Below are 13,804 nucleotides of genomic sequence, written 5' to 3'. Positions count from 1 at the left end.
ACTGGTCTCACCATCCCATGGACAAGGTGGGTGGCATGAGACCATGCCTGCTGTTCAACCTGAGATGTAGGGGTTGGCCAAAGGAATAGACAAGGGAGAAATCCATTGGGAAATGGCCCTCCCTGCCCAGGGAGTCCTTGACTGATGCTAAAGGGACCTGCTGTATTGTTCATGGAGTGGCTAAACCAGGGTCTTACTCTTTAGCCCGGGTTGGCCTCAGATCTACAGTGCTCTTCCTGCCTTGGCATTCCCAGTGCTGAGGTTAGAAGTGAACACCACTACATTCCATTATGTCGAACCTTGTGAGAGGAAAAATCTCTTATAGCCCGGGTGGAAGGAGGATCCTGAAGCCAAGCTGAGCTATAGAGACATGGAGGGGTTAGGGGGTATGCACACGCATGCATGTGACCCCCCCACAATCACATGTACAAACACATGTGCACACACGTATGTGCATGTACACACATGTATATACATATGAGCACACATACAAAGGCATGCACATACACACATGTATACACACACGTGCACACAAGCACACATGTGTGCACACATGAGCACACACACACACACAAAAAAGTCACTCTATGTACAAACCCCCAAAAGGTGGGTGCTTTGCAGTTCCTGCCCCTCTGCCTCCCAGTCTCCATCTTGAATGGAATTGAAACCCTCTTCCATCTGGCCTCTGCCTCCATGGCATGGTTCTCTCTGACTGCCTCTCTCAGGTGCCCATGGAATAACTGTGACTCTTCTCAGAGGTCTCATGCAGAGGTCCCCTCACCAGTAAAGCCCCACACTTTCCTTGAACTTTCAAGATTGTTATCAGCCCCAACACACCACTATCACACTGCCCACCCAGCTTTAATCAGACTTGTCACCAAAGCTGTCACAAACAAGGGGGTGTGGGGCGTCACGTGACCAGCCTGAGTAACCTCATTCTCGCTTCCTTCTTCCACACCCTGCCGTTGGGGGTTAGTTGGCGGATTGGGACCACAAGTGTCTGGCAGTGTGGACTGGGGCCTTGTCACTGAGGCAGAGTCACTTCTGGGCCCCAAGGCAGCTGCCCCATGCTCTACTGGGCACGGTAAGTCTGGTTTGCAAAACCATGGGGAGTGGCTGGGGGCCCAAGGGACAAGAAGCCCGCCTTCGCATTGGTGGTGCCTGGGCCCTTCAGAGTGACACTGACACTCTGGGCCGAGGTCTCCCAGGAGACTGGGGCTTCTCCACCCTTAGCTGAAAATGCTCAGCTGCTGTCTGTTTACCAGGCTGACCTGGCAGTCTCTGTGTGGAGACTCCGAGAAGTCCGGGCCCTCTCCCTAGACACTATCCCACCCTTCCTCTCATCTGTGAGAAGCTCAAGGCCAGAGCAGACGAGTCCAGAAAGACTGTGGAGGGTGTCTCGAGGTTGTTAAGGCATGAAACATTCTTTGGGATATTCTCTCTCTCTCTCTCTCTCTCTCTCTCTCTCTCTCTCTCTCTCTCTCTCTCTTTCTCTTTTTCTTTTTCTCTCTCTCTTTCTCTCTCTCTCTCTTTCAAATCAGATATGGTCTCCATTTGTTCATTAGGCTAGCCTATAACTCTATGTAGCCTAGGCTAGTCTCTTGCCTTGGCCTCATTCTAGGATTACAGGCATGCACCACCAAGCATCAATCTTCTTTGATCTAAATTTTATTTTCATTTATTATCATTATCATTATTATTATTATTATTATTATTAATACTTGCATGTGTGCATATTGCATGTGCACTTGTGTGCCTGAGCAGGCACATGAGTGTCATGCAGCATGTGTGGAGGTCAAAGGGTAACTTGGGGAAGTCAGTTCTCTTCCACGGTGGGTTCTGGGAACTGAACTCAGGTCAGCAGGCTTCCCCGGCAAGCACTTTGACCCTCAGAGCCATCTAGTCTCCACCCTAACCCTTCGTTTGTTTTTGTTTTTGTTTTTTAAATTAAATCAGATTGAGAAAACAGTACTTGTTCATAGGAAATTGCTTTTCAGTTGGTCTTATTATTTTAAAAGTGCTATGTGTATGTGTGTTTTGAGGGCATGTACATCTGCGCATCACATGTGTGCAGTGCCTTATGAGGCCGGTGGGACTGGAGTTACAGATGGATGTGAGCCTCCGTGTGTGTGCTGGAGATCAAACCTGGTCCCTTGGAAGAGCAGGCGATGCTCTTAACTGCTGAGCCATCTCTTCCGGGCTCAGTGTTTTTGAGACAATCACATGTAGCCAAGGCTGGCCCCAAACATACCGTGTCACCTAGGATGACCTTAATTCCGTGCCTCCATGTTTCAAGTGCTATGACTGTGGGCATGTGCCTCTGCCACGCCTAGTTCACTGATGCAGGAAATCAAAGCCAGAGCTTCATGTCTGCTAGGAGAGCATCCGGCCTACTGGCCACACCCCTAGTCCACTCTTGAGAGCTTGTACTTGGGATCTAATGGAGATGTTAGGGGCTGAAAACCCATCAGGTCCCATCCCCGACTCCTGCAGATTTGCGTTGTCTTTGCTGTGTGAGGTTGGGGCTTATTGCAAGCTTGGCGAGTGAGTGCTCTGCCTCTGAGCTTCCCCCAGCCCCCTGCCCCTGTAGCTGGAGATTAGCTCCTATTGTCAGGACTTCTCTGGGTTTCTGCTGGTCTCCTTTTCCCATAACTCATTTCCATCTGCAAGGGCCTGGCCTCTCGGTGTCCAAGGGTTAGGGAGGTAGCTCTTCTGGGTGCCTCTGTTAGTACCACACCCTGTGGGGAGGTTCCTTCCTCACCAGCTTGGCCAGTAGCCAGACGGCTGAAACTGGGGGACGGAAGGGACTGGGCCCTCCTGCTAAGCTTTCCAGAAAACCTGAGTTGGGTCCTGGGTGGGTCACCAGAGGGGCTTTGGGATCACCCAGATACTCCTGGCGGATGGTGCTGTTGTTTATAGGTGGGAAAACCAGGCTCTGAGGGGAGAGGCAGCTACACATGACGTCATAGCCAAGAAGGCACTGAGCTAGGATGTGACACAGGCCTCCTGGCTGCAGAACCCTGGGCCCATGGGGACCAGGTCTCTCAGTCCCCCTTGCTGTATAGAGCAGGAAGCAGGTAGTGGAGGACACTGGCAGGAGACAGGCTGGCTGGGCTGTGTAAAGCCTACAATTAATTTGTGCTACACAACAGGCCTCATCTGTAGCTAGCCAATGCCCTGGGGTTCCAACAAGCCAAGCTTGGTTCTTCGAGTTAAGGACCCCCCACATTGTCTAACACTGTGCACGTGGCCTTGCAAGGAGCCACAGGATATTAAGTAGACACACAGGGTGTCTACTACTAAAAAGTTGCAGGGCTCAGGAATGAAGGCACACACCTTTAATCTCAACACTTCCTTTTTTTTTGTTTTTTTGGTTTTTGTTTTTTATTTTTTTAAGACAGATTTTCTCTGTATAACCCTGGCTCTCCTGGAACTCACTCTAGACCAGGCTGGCCTCGAACTCAGAAATCTTCCTGCCTCTGCCTCCCAAGTGCTGGGATTGAAGGCGTGTGCCGCCACTGCCTGCCTCTTAACACTTTCTAGAGGCAGAGACAGGCAGAGCTCTTATGAGTTTGAGGCCAGTCTGGTCTACATAGTTAAGTTTCAGGCCATCCAGGGACATATAGTGATACTATGTCTATAGATGGATGGATGGATAGATAGATAGATAATAGGCTGAGTGTCAAGACACACAGGTCTAACCTCAGTACTTGGAAGGCAGAGGGGGGATACTTAATAATTCAAGGTCATTTGGGGTTCCAACCAGTTGTAGGCTAGCCTGGGCTACTTGAGCCTGCCTCGGAGCAAACATAAAGTGAGAATGGGAATTGTCCTCCATAGGATAGACAAAAAAGGCAGATGTGTCCGCTGGCAAATACGAAGAAGCTAGAGATGGCGGAGACGGCTTGCGTGTGCAGTGCGGCAGGTTCAGAACACAGGTGGCTGTGGTGCTCAGCTTAGGGAGTTCATGGGTTCGTTCACTTGGAGTTTTAGGAAACAAATATCAGGAAGGTTTACAGAGTGGAAGATGTTGAACCAAGCCTGGAGTCGATCCAAATGGCTCCAAGAACAGATTGTGTGGGGCTGAGATGGGCTCTGCAGGAGATTACTGCTCCTGGCCACCTGCTGCAGACACAGCTCTGGGCACCCAGTGGGCCTCAGGGTGACAGCTCCTATCCGTCAATTGGGGGGTGCACCAAGGACTCACAGACAGCTTTTAGAGCAGTGCCCAGCATGCAGGCCTCACTTGGAACATGTGACTCATGAACCTGAGGAGGCTGAGATGGAGGGCGGTGTCCAGGTCCTGCCCTAGAGACCAGCTTCTGGGGATCTCAGTTCTTTAAGGAAGCCAAAGGCCAGTCATAGCTGGCTCCAAAGTTGGGGATTTCCCAGGATCCCTCAGTGGTTAGCAGGGATCCCCTTGCCCTAAATGCAAAATTCAAAATTATGAGCCATGCGTGGTTTTAGTACCAGCACTTAGGAAGCAGGGGCAGTTGGATCTCCTTCAGTTCAAGACCAGCTTGGTCTACATAGTGAGTTTCCAGACTAGCTAGGGCCACACAGAGAAACCCTGTTTCAAGATGATGATGATGGTGGTGGTGGTGGTGATCATGATGATGATAATGATGATGACAACTGACTTTCATTGAGCATTTACTGTTTGCTGAGCATCTCATGAGGACCATGACCATTCCCCACTCACCCTCGGCAGCCCCACGAGGAGTGGATTCTCTTGTCTCTGCATACACTGACCCAATCAATGTTATGATTTATGATGCTCTGTCTTCACGACACTATGAAAGTGACAGCCATACAGCCATTCTGGAGAACCTACGTTCTGGGTTTCTCTGTGTAGCCCTGGCTGTCCTGGAACTCACTCTGTAGACCAGGCTGGCCTCCAACTCCGAAACATGCCTGCCTCTGCCTCCCAAGTGCTGGGATTAAAGGCGTGTACCACCACTGCCCTGCTGGGCTATCGATTCTCATACCCTGTTTCCTAGGCTGGTGTTAGACAAGGTTGTCCAGCTTTAGGCTAAGGTGAGGGTTCCCACGTGGGCCTGGCTACTCTATGTGTCTGGTAAAGTGTGCTGATGTATTTCTTACACACTTATGCTACCATGAACTTATAGACAGCTATACTGCAGCTATCCATGGCTCTGAGGGGTAAATTGAGTTGCCCAAGGTCACACAGCTTTTAGATTGTTTGATCTGATTCTCCACACAGTGTCTCATCCACCAGGATATACACCCCTCATGGGACCTGGGGTGCTTGTGCCTCAGTGTTCCCTGGTTGTTGGTCTAGGCTTTGCTTCTCTTGGAGTCGGAGATTTTGAGATGAAGTTCAGGGTCCAAGATTCGTGGAGGAATGAGACCCCTAGAAGTCTGCCAGAGGCTAGGGAGGTAGTGTCTGGTTAGGGGTGAAGGACAGGAAACAGGCAAGCGTCAAGACAAGTCGGATGTGGCTGTCTCCACCCTCCACTCAGCCTAGCCCCAATTTGTTTTCCTGTCATCTGAGGAGGGGAGGGGCAGGCCATCGCTCCAAGGCTTGCTTTCCTCATCTGTATCATGAGGGTCCTGAGATCTGCTGCTTCCCTGGGAGAAGACGGGGAAGTTCATCCACGGAAGAACCCACCCACAGTGGAGGCGAGATGTGGGTTTGACGAGAGTCACTTACACTGGAGCGCACACAGGGATCTCAAGCAATATCCACCAGAGAAGCTCCTAGAGGGCGGACTCTGTTCCACCTGCTGTGGGCGTGGCTAACCTGCTGTGGGGCGTGGCTTGCACTGGAGCAGCATGAATCCAGAGGACAGATGCTGCAGTGTTCCAGGGTCTGTCTTTTTGAGGTACACAGGTGGCAGGGACCGGCCTGTAGTGGCCAGTGGCCCTGGTTTGTTGGAGACTGAGGGATTTCTGTGATGTATGACTTCTGGGTCAAGCTGGTCGCTCTGGCCGAGCCCAAGCACAAAGATTAGGGCTTTCTGAGGGAATCTCATCTCTTCCTTTTCCTGTGCTGAGCAAGCAAACGTTCTACCACAGAGGCACACCCACAGCTACCGACACATAGCTGAACCTCTTCTTGCCCCTGCCTCCCAAGTGCTGGGATTGCAGCCTATTCATCAGCATGTCTAGCCATATTTTAAAAAAGAAATTATATTAATTAATGCATTTACTTATTTATGTGAGACAGGGTCTTGCTGTGTTGTCCAGGTTGGTCTCAAGCTCCTGGGGCTACAGTGGTCCTCCTGAGCTGCTAGCACACCAGGAGCCTCCACCCTGCTCCTTCCTTCCCTCAACAGGGAAGGGCTATCTCTCTGTTCCTGGCTGCCCACAGTGGCAGCATGCTCATCTCCATGGCCCTCTGAGACTGAGGCCTCCCTGTACACGTGTCCTCACAAAAGGTGTTCCCTGATCCCTTCCCTTCAGAAGCCAACCTCTGGGACCCTCCATGGGACATCTTTGAAACAACATCACTCATTTTACATATGAGGCAGCTGAGGGTCAGAGAGGGTGCTCCGAGTCACATAGCTGCTGTGGGGATGAGTATGGGACTCAGGCCAGCCCTGTCTTCACCTTAGGGCTCCTGTGCGCACAGGGGATGGTGGGTAGAACAGATAGCCCCCTATGGAGAGAGCCCCTTAGGGCTCCTGACCCTCAGACCCTCCAAGCTGCCTTGCCCCCAGGAACTCGCCTCTGTAGTGTCCCCATCCCCTTCTTTCAGGAAGTGGTTGAGGCTATACCTTCCAGGAACCAAGGGGAGGGGTGTGTGTTTGTGCACACAGAGTTGGTGTCGTAATAATGACATGGACTTCGGCACCGGTGGCTTTTTCCTGCATTGCCCTCCCCCCCAGGAAAGTGGGGCCGAGGCAGGGGCCATGTATTCCTTTCCAGAAGGAACCCTGCTCAGAGAGGCAAGCACCTGTCTCTAGGTCACACAGCTTCTAAGATGCAGTGTCTGGACCTCCTTCTGCCCTCCACCATAGTCTGCTGCCCTTTCTAGGACCTTGGTGATTCCTGAACGTTGTGGGACCTGGCCTTTCTCCCAATCAGGACTCAAGCTCCCAAGCAGTCCCACAGCCTGAGCTGAGCCCTCTGCCAGCATCTCTGCTCTTTCACTAGGGCTATGTTCTCAAGTAACTGTCCCTGCAAGTACCGTACTCTTTGTTTTCATAGTTTCTTTATTAGATGTGACCAAGCTGGGCATGATGGTGCACACCTTAATCCCAGCACTGGGGAGCTAGAGGCAGGCAGATCTCTGTGCGTTCAAGGCCAGCCTAGTCTACAGACAAGAGTTTCAGGACAGCCAGGACTATGTAGAGAAACCCTGTCTCAAAACAACAACAACAACAAAACCCAAAAGACAAAAAACTTCATAAAGATGCATTATAAAAAGTAAGTAGCCTATGAGGGAGATCAGATTGAGCAAAGCACAGAAAAGCCCACAGGTTGAGTCACCTTGTCCCTCTCTCCTGCCTGCCAGTCACACAAGTAAAGGACACAGGAAGTGACAGGCAGGTGTGGATGGTATCTGCTGCAGAGACACTATTGGTGGAGTTGTACCCTGCTAAAGGGCACCAACCAATACCCAGAGCCTGCCACTCACCACAGAGTTTAATTTTTTTTTTTATGTGATTTTATGTTCTGCTTTCATATGTGTCTGTGTGAAGATGTCAGATCCCCTGGAATTGGAGTTACAGACAGTTGTGAACTACCATGGAGGTGCTGGGAATTGAACTCAGGATCTTTTGAAGAGCAGCCAGTGCCCTAATTAACTGTTGAGCAATCTCTCGAGCCCCCCACCACAGCATTCTTTTTTTTTTTTTCATTTATATGAATATACTGTAGCTGTCCTCAGACACACCTTCTGGGCATCAGATCCCATTAGAGGTGGTTGTGAGCCACCATGTGCTTGCTGGGATTTGAACTCAAGACCTCTAGAAGAGCAAGCAGCCAGAGCCCTTAACCACTGAGCCATCACTCCAGCCCACCACCACAGCATTCTTTAGGACCAGACTCTGACTTCTATAGCCACTGGCCATTGCCTGGAGGAAGTGAGGTGACAGGGGATGGTAGCCTACAGGAAAGGGGCTATTCTCCCTGGTTCCCTCTCTGGGAGGACAGAGGTCCCATGTACAGACAAGTCTGGAAGCTGAGCTCTCTGAGAGGGGAGATTCCTCCTGGACACTGAACTTGTAGTTGAAGGCTCTGGGCACTGAGGGACTTACAGGGTAAGTGGATGGAGGCAACCACAGCAGCCGATGTTGTCCGAGAACTTGCGGTGGCCCTCATGATAGCCTCATAGCAGCTCTGAGGTGGGTCTGATCATCTCCCTTGTCCAAGCCAGGAGACAAAGGGAACAGAGCAAGAGATGTACTAAGGGATAGATGCTCAGTGGTTAAGAGCACTTGCTGCTCTTCCAAGTGACCTGAGTTCAGTTCCCAGCACCCACATCTGGCAGCTCACAACTGCCTGTAACTCCAGCTCCAGGGGATCCATTGCTTCTACCATCTGCGGGTACCCGCGCTTAGGTACGCACATCCCTACACAGGCACATCATATGAATAATTTAAAAAGCTGTCTAAAAGGTTTTTTTTAATTTTTGAGATTATAATTATATCATTTCCCCTTCCCTCCTTCTCTTTCAAGTTCATGGCTTCCCTTTTCATTGTTACATGAATATATGTAGGTGTATACACATTTATTCCTAAATACAACCCACTCGGTCTGTATGATGTCACTTGCATGCATGTTTTTGGGGACGACTATTTGGTAGTGGATAACCAGTCAGTGGGCTCTTTCTTGGGGAGACTGTTTCTCTGCATTTCAGGATTCCTTGGGTGCCTGTACTTCTTCTTCTTCTTCTTCTCCTCCTCCTCCTCCTCCTCCTCCTCCTCCTCCTCCTCCCCCTTCTTCTTCTTCTATTTATGTATATGAGTACTCAGGTACACCAGAAGCGGGCATCGGATCCCATTACAGATGGTTGTAAGCCACCATGTGGTTAATGGGATTTGAACTCAAGACCTCTGGAAGAGCAGTCAGTGCTCTTAACTGCTGAGCCATCTCTCCAGCCTGTGCCTGCAGTTCTTGTGTAGGGCTGAGGCCTTTTCCCATCCGCTTTGGCATGTTTATTGGTGTACTCCTTGTTCAGTTCAAATATATCTTTAAAAAAAAAAAAAAAAAGACAAAGACCTGAGGAGTGACAAAGATTGTGTGGGGTAGGGAAGGGACAGAGAGATGGGGTCAAAGGAGGTAATGGGTAAGGAGAGACATTAAGGACCAACGAGCTGGCTTTGTCCTCAAATAGGGGTAGGCTCTTCCGCTCAGCCGCTGTATTTTGGGTGTGATGCCCGCTGGTCTGCTTATAATTTGTTGCCATGACACCATTAATATCTAAAACAGACACTAAGAGCTGGTGAGAGCTAGGAAGGTTTCTGCTGCCAAGCCTGATGATGTGAGTTCGAATCCCTGGACCCACAGGAGAGAACAGGCTCCTGCGGGTTGTCTTCTGATCTCTGTCTATACACCATGACTTGGGCATGCACACAGGTATGCACAAACACATACAGACACGAAATAAGTAAGACAAACAAAACCCAGGCATTAAGGAGAACTAACGCAAAAATGTGCATGTGGGGGCTGGAGGGATGGCTTACCCCTGAGAATGCTGCCTGCTCTTGCAGAGGACTCCGGTTCAGTTCCCAGCACCCACATGGCGGTTCACAGCCACTTGTGAGTCCAGTGTCAGGGATCTGATATCCTCTTCTATCTGCTGAGGCCATTTCATACACATGGTGCCCAGACCTACCTGCAGACAGGCAAAACACTCGTATACATAAGAGAAAAATAAATCTTTCTTTTAAAAGAAAAGTGAATATAGTAAATAAGACTTCCTTTGCGGGCTAGAGAGATGGTTCAGCGGTTAAGAGCACTGACTGCTCTTCCAGAGGTCCTGAGTTCAGTTCCCAGCAACCACATGGTGGCTCACAACCATCTGTAATGGGGGATCCGATGCCCTCTTCTGGTGTGTCTGAAGACAGTGAACTCATATACTTAAAATAAATAAATAATTCTAAAAAAAAAAAAAAAAAAAAAAAGACTTCCTTTGCTAGGCTCAGAGGCACTCCCCTCTCATGCAGAGGCAGGAGGATTGCTCAGTGCAAGGCCAGCCTACATCACAAAGTGAAATACCAGGCCAGCAGCACTTACTCAGTAAGACCATTCCAAACAGAAACAGATAAAAACAGAAGTCAAACCCCATTTACTATACTCCAACGGGTTGTTTTGCCCACAAATAAATTTTCTATTCTTTTTGTTTATCTTTTATTTTAAATTTTTTGGAGACAAGGTTTCACTACATGGCCCTGGCTAGCCTGGAATATAGATCATGATGGTCTTGAGTTCACAGAGATCTACCTGCCTCTGCCTCCAGAGAGCTGCTGTATCTTTATACATTGCTCAATTTTTTTTTTAATTTCATATTTTCAGGCTTTGGAAGTGGAGCCAGGGCCTCACACATGCTCAGCAGGCTCTCTAACGCTGAGTCACAGCCCCTAATTGCTTCTGCTTTGAGGGAGTTGTTTCTTTTTAGGGGTGGGGGGAGAGTTTGAAACGAGGTCTCATGTAGCCCAGGCTGGCCTCAAATTCCCTATATAGTTGAGAATGAGCTTGAACTCCTGAGCCTCATGTTTCTGCCTCCCAGGTATTGTGATTACAAGTATGTGTAACCACGCCCAGACCCTTCAGACTTCTTTAAACCTTTTTAAAAATATATAAATACATTTATTGCTCTCTCTCTCTCTTTCTTTCTCTCTTTCTTTCTTTGTTCTTTCTTTGTTTCTTTCTTGGTTTCTTTGTTTCTTTGTCTCTTTCTTTCTTTTTGACAATCTTTTTTTTGTTTTAATGTACATGAATACACTGTCATTGTCTTCAGACACACCAGAAGAGAGCATCTGATGCCCTTTACAGATGGTTGTGAGCCACCGTGTGGTTGATGGGAGGTGAACTCAGGACCTCTGGAAGAGCAGTCAGTGCCCTTAACCTCTGAGCCATCTCTCCAGCCCCCTGTTTCTTTGTTTCTTTGTTTGTTTGTTTGTTTCTGTCTGTCTGTCTTTCTACATACTTTCCCCTCCCTCCTCTCTTCCCTTAATTTTTTTTTTCTTTTGAAACTGAATCTCATTAAGTTACACAGCCTGGCCTTGACCTCAGTCTGTAGCTTGGCTTCCTGCAGTCATTCTGCCTCAGGATCTCAACGCTGGGGCTGTAGCCGCTAGCTTAGTAGAAATAAAATATTTTAGGGCTGGAGAGATAGCTTGGTGGTTAAGAGCACTGGCTGTTCATCCAGAGGACCAGGGATTGATTCCCAGCTCCCTCATGGCAGCTGACATCTGTGTCTCCAGTTCCAGAGGATCCCCACCCTCTTCATTCACTGCATACATATGATGCTCGGACATCCAAGCAGGCCAAACACCCCTACGCACAGAAATAAGAGAAATAGCTTTTTTTTTTGTTCTTTTAAAGTCTATATTTAACTGCTGATCCTGGTGGCTCCTATTTATAATCTCAGCACTCAGGAGATTGAGGCAGGAGGATCACTCATTTAAGGACAGCCTAGGATGAGATTCTTGTCTCAAAAATATAATAAATAGCCGGGCTGTGGGGCACGTCTTTAATCCCAGCACTTGGGAGGCAGAAGCAGGCGGATTTCTGAGTTCGGGGTTAGCCTGCTCTACAAAGTGAGTTCCAGGACAGCCAGGGGCTACACAAAGAAACCCTGTCTCAAAAAGAAAAACAAACAAACAAACAAAAACCCAAAATCATATAAATATATATTAAAAAGTAAATAGGGGGGGAGAGAAAACAAAATTTAACCCAAACTGCTGGGAGGGCAAGGAAGCTTCTCTGAGGGTCGGTTGGCATTATTTGTGTGGATAAGCACAAAGCTTCCAGCCGAGGGTTCCATCTCAGGAGATGTCTGCCACCACAGTCCCTGCCCCAGACCAGACCAGCACTGTCTTGAAGTCCTAGGCAGGGACAGGCTGACACCACATCTCTGTTCTTGTCTCCCCAGGTACCATGTTCCCACACTTCCTTTTGCTGCTGACCATCTTGGGCCCTGGCAACAGCTTTCTAGTTCAGGACCCCTGGGGGCACGGAACCAAGGAAGCCCTGAGTCCTGTGCACCTCCGGGAACGGAGACAGATACCTGAGGATGATGACTTTGAGGACCCTGACTATACGTATAACACAGATCCCCCAGAATTGCTAAAAAATGTCACTGACACCATGGCTGCTCACCCTGAGCGCCTGACTACCATGGCCATGCCAGAGCAGAGAGTTTCCATAAGGGCTGGAACCTCTGAGACGGCCACTGTGAAGGCTGCCAGCACTGGCCCTCCTGGTTCAAGTACAGGAGGGCCAGCTGTGGGGATGCTGAGCACAGAATCTGCCACACAGTGGAGTCTGACCACAGTGGAGATGACCTTCCGACCTGCATCCACAGAGGCAGAGACCTCGCAGCCAGCACCCATGGAGGCAAAGACCTCGCAGCCAGCACCCATGGAGGCAGAGACCTCGCAGCCAGCACCCACGGAGGCAGAGATCTCACACCCAGCACCCATGGAGGCAGAGACTTCACAGCCAGCAACCCCGGAGGCAGAGACCTCAAAGCCAGCACGCACGGAGGCAGAGATCTCACACCCAGCACCCACGGAGGCAGAGATCACACACCCAGCACCCACGGAGGCAGAGATCTCACACCCAGCCCCCACGGAGGCAGAGACTTCACAGCCAGCAACCCCGGAGGCAAAGACCACCCAGCTTCCCAAGAATCGGGCTGTAGAAAGTCTGTTTACGTTTGCAGCCACAGAAGCCCTTTCCACAGAACCTACCACCATGGAGTCGGTGTCCACGGCGTCTAATGAGTCTACCGTCTTCCTTGGGCCATCTGTGACTCACCAGAACAATGGCCACTTACCTGACAGTGACCAGAAGAAAAGGCTGATTGTGACCCCTGGGAGTTCACCGGCCCCAACCCCGTCAGGGACCTCGGATCTCATCCCGGTGAAGCAATGCCTGCTGATTATCCTCATCTTAGCTTCGCTAGCCACCATCTTCCTTGTGTGCACGGTGGTGCTGGCAGTCCGTCTCTCCCGTAAGACCCACACGTACCCAGTGCGGAACTACTCCCCCACAGAGATGATCTGCATCTCATCCCTGCTACCTGAGGGGGGCGATGGGGCCCCTGTCACAGCCAATGGGGGTCTGCCCAAGGTCCAGGACCTGAAGACAGAGCCCAGTGGGGACCCAGATGGGGATGACCTCACCCTGCACAGCTTCCTCCCTTGACTCCCTGGCCCTTCCACCTGAGCCAGACCCTTGTTGGCTCCACGATCACCCACTGGTCATATAGGCCATAGATCTGGGCTTCCTGGGTGAAACTTATCCATGAGAGTCTTTAGGGAAGGATCCTTGGACCACTCCAATCTGAGTCCCGAGCCTCCAAGGTCCTGAACTTTCTTGTTCATTCATGAATCCTGGTGGTCTCCAGGCCAAGGACCAATTATTCTCCACCTGTTCTGGATCCCCCTCCCTGGTGCCTCTCAGCAGGTCACTGGATTCCTGTCCTTCCATTCTCAAGAAAGACTCAGCTCTGGGGCTGGTGAGTTGGCTCAGCGGGTAAGAGCACCAACTGCTCTTCTGAAGGTCATGAGTTCAAATCCCAGCAACCACATGGTGGCTCACAACCATCCTTGGTGTGCCTGAAAACAGCTACAATGTACTTGTTTATAATAATAAATAAATCTTA

At 50.0% G+C, this 13,804-nt stretch overlaps 1 protein-coding gene across 1 annotated transcript; it reads left to right on the top strand.

The window, feature by feature from the left end:
- Positions 1-955: 955 nt before the first annotated feature.
- On the top strand, positions 956-13,366 carry Selplg (selectin P ligand). Its single transcript, XM_031337456.1, has 2 exons — positions 956-1,084; positions 12,068-13,366. Exon 2 carries the CDS (start codon positions 12,073-12,075, stop codon positions 13,342-13,344), a length of 1,272 nt encoding a protein of 423 aa, XP_031193316.1. The 5' UTR covers positions 956-1,084; positions 12,068-12,072; the 3' UTR covers positions 13,345-13,366.
- Positions 13,367-13,804: the final 438 nt, after the last annotated feature.

Source organism: Mastomys coucha, unplaced genomic scaffold (genome assembly GCF_008632895.1).
Source record: "Mastomys coucha isolate ucsf_1 unplaced genomic scaffold, UCSF_Mcou_1 pScaffold22, whole genome shotgun sequence".
In the NCBI taxonomy this organism is placed as follows: domain Eukaryota; kingdom Metazoa; phylum Chordata; class Mammalia; order Rodentia; family Muridae; genus Mastomys; species Mastomys coucha.
This window is presented reverse-complemented; position numbering and strand designations above follow the sequence as displayed.

Coding starts and splice junctions, on each gene's coding strand:
- Selplg (XM_031337456.1), top strand. CDS start 12,073: ATGTTCCCACACTTCCTTTTGCTGCTGACCATCTTGGGCCCTGGCAAC.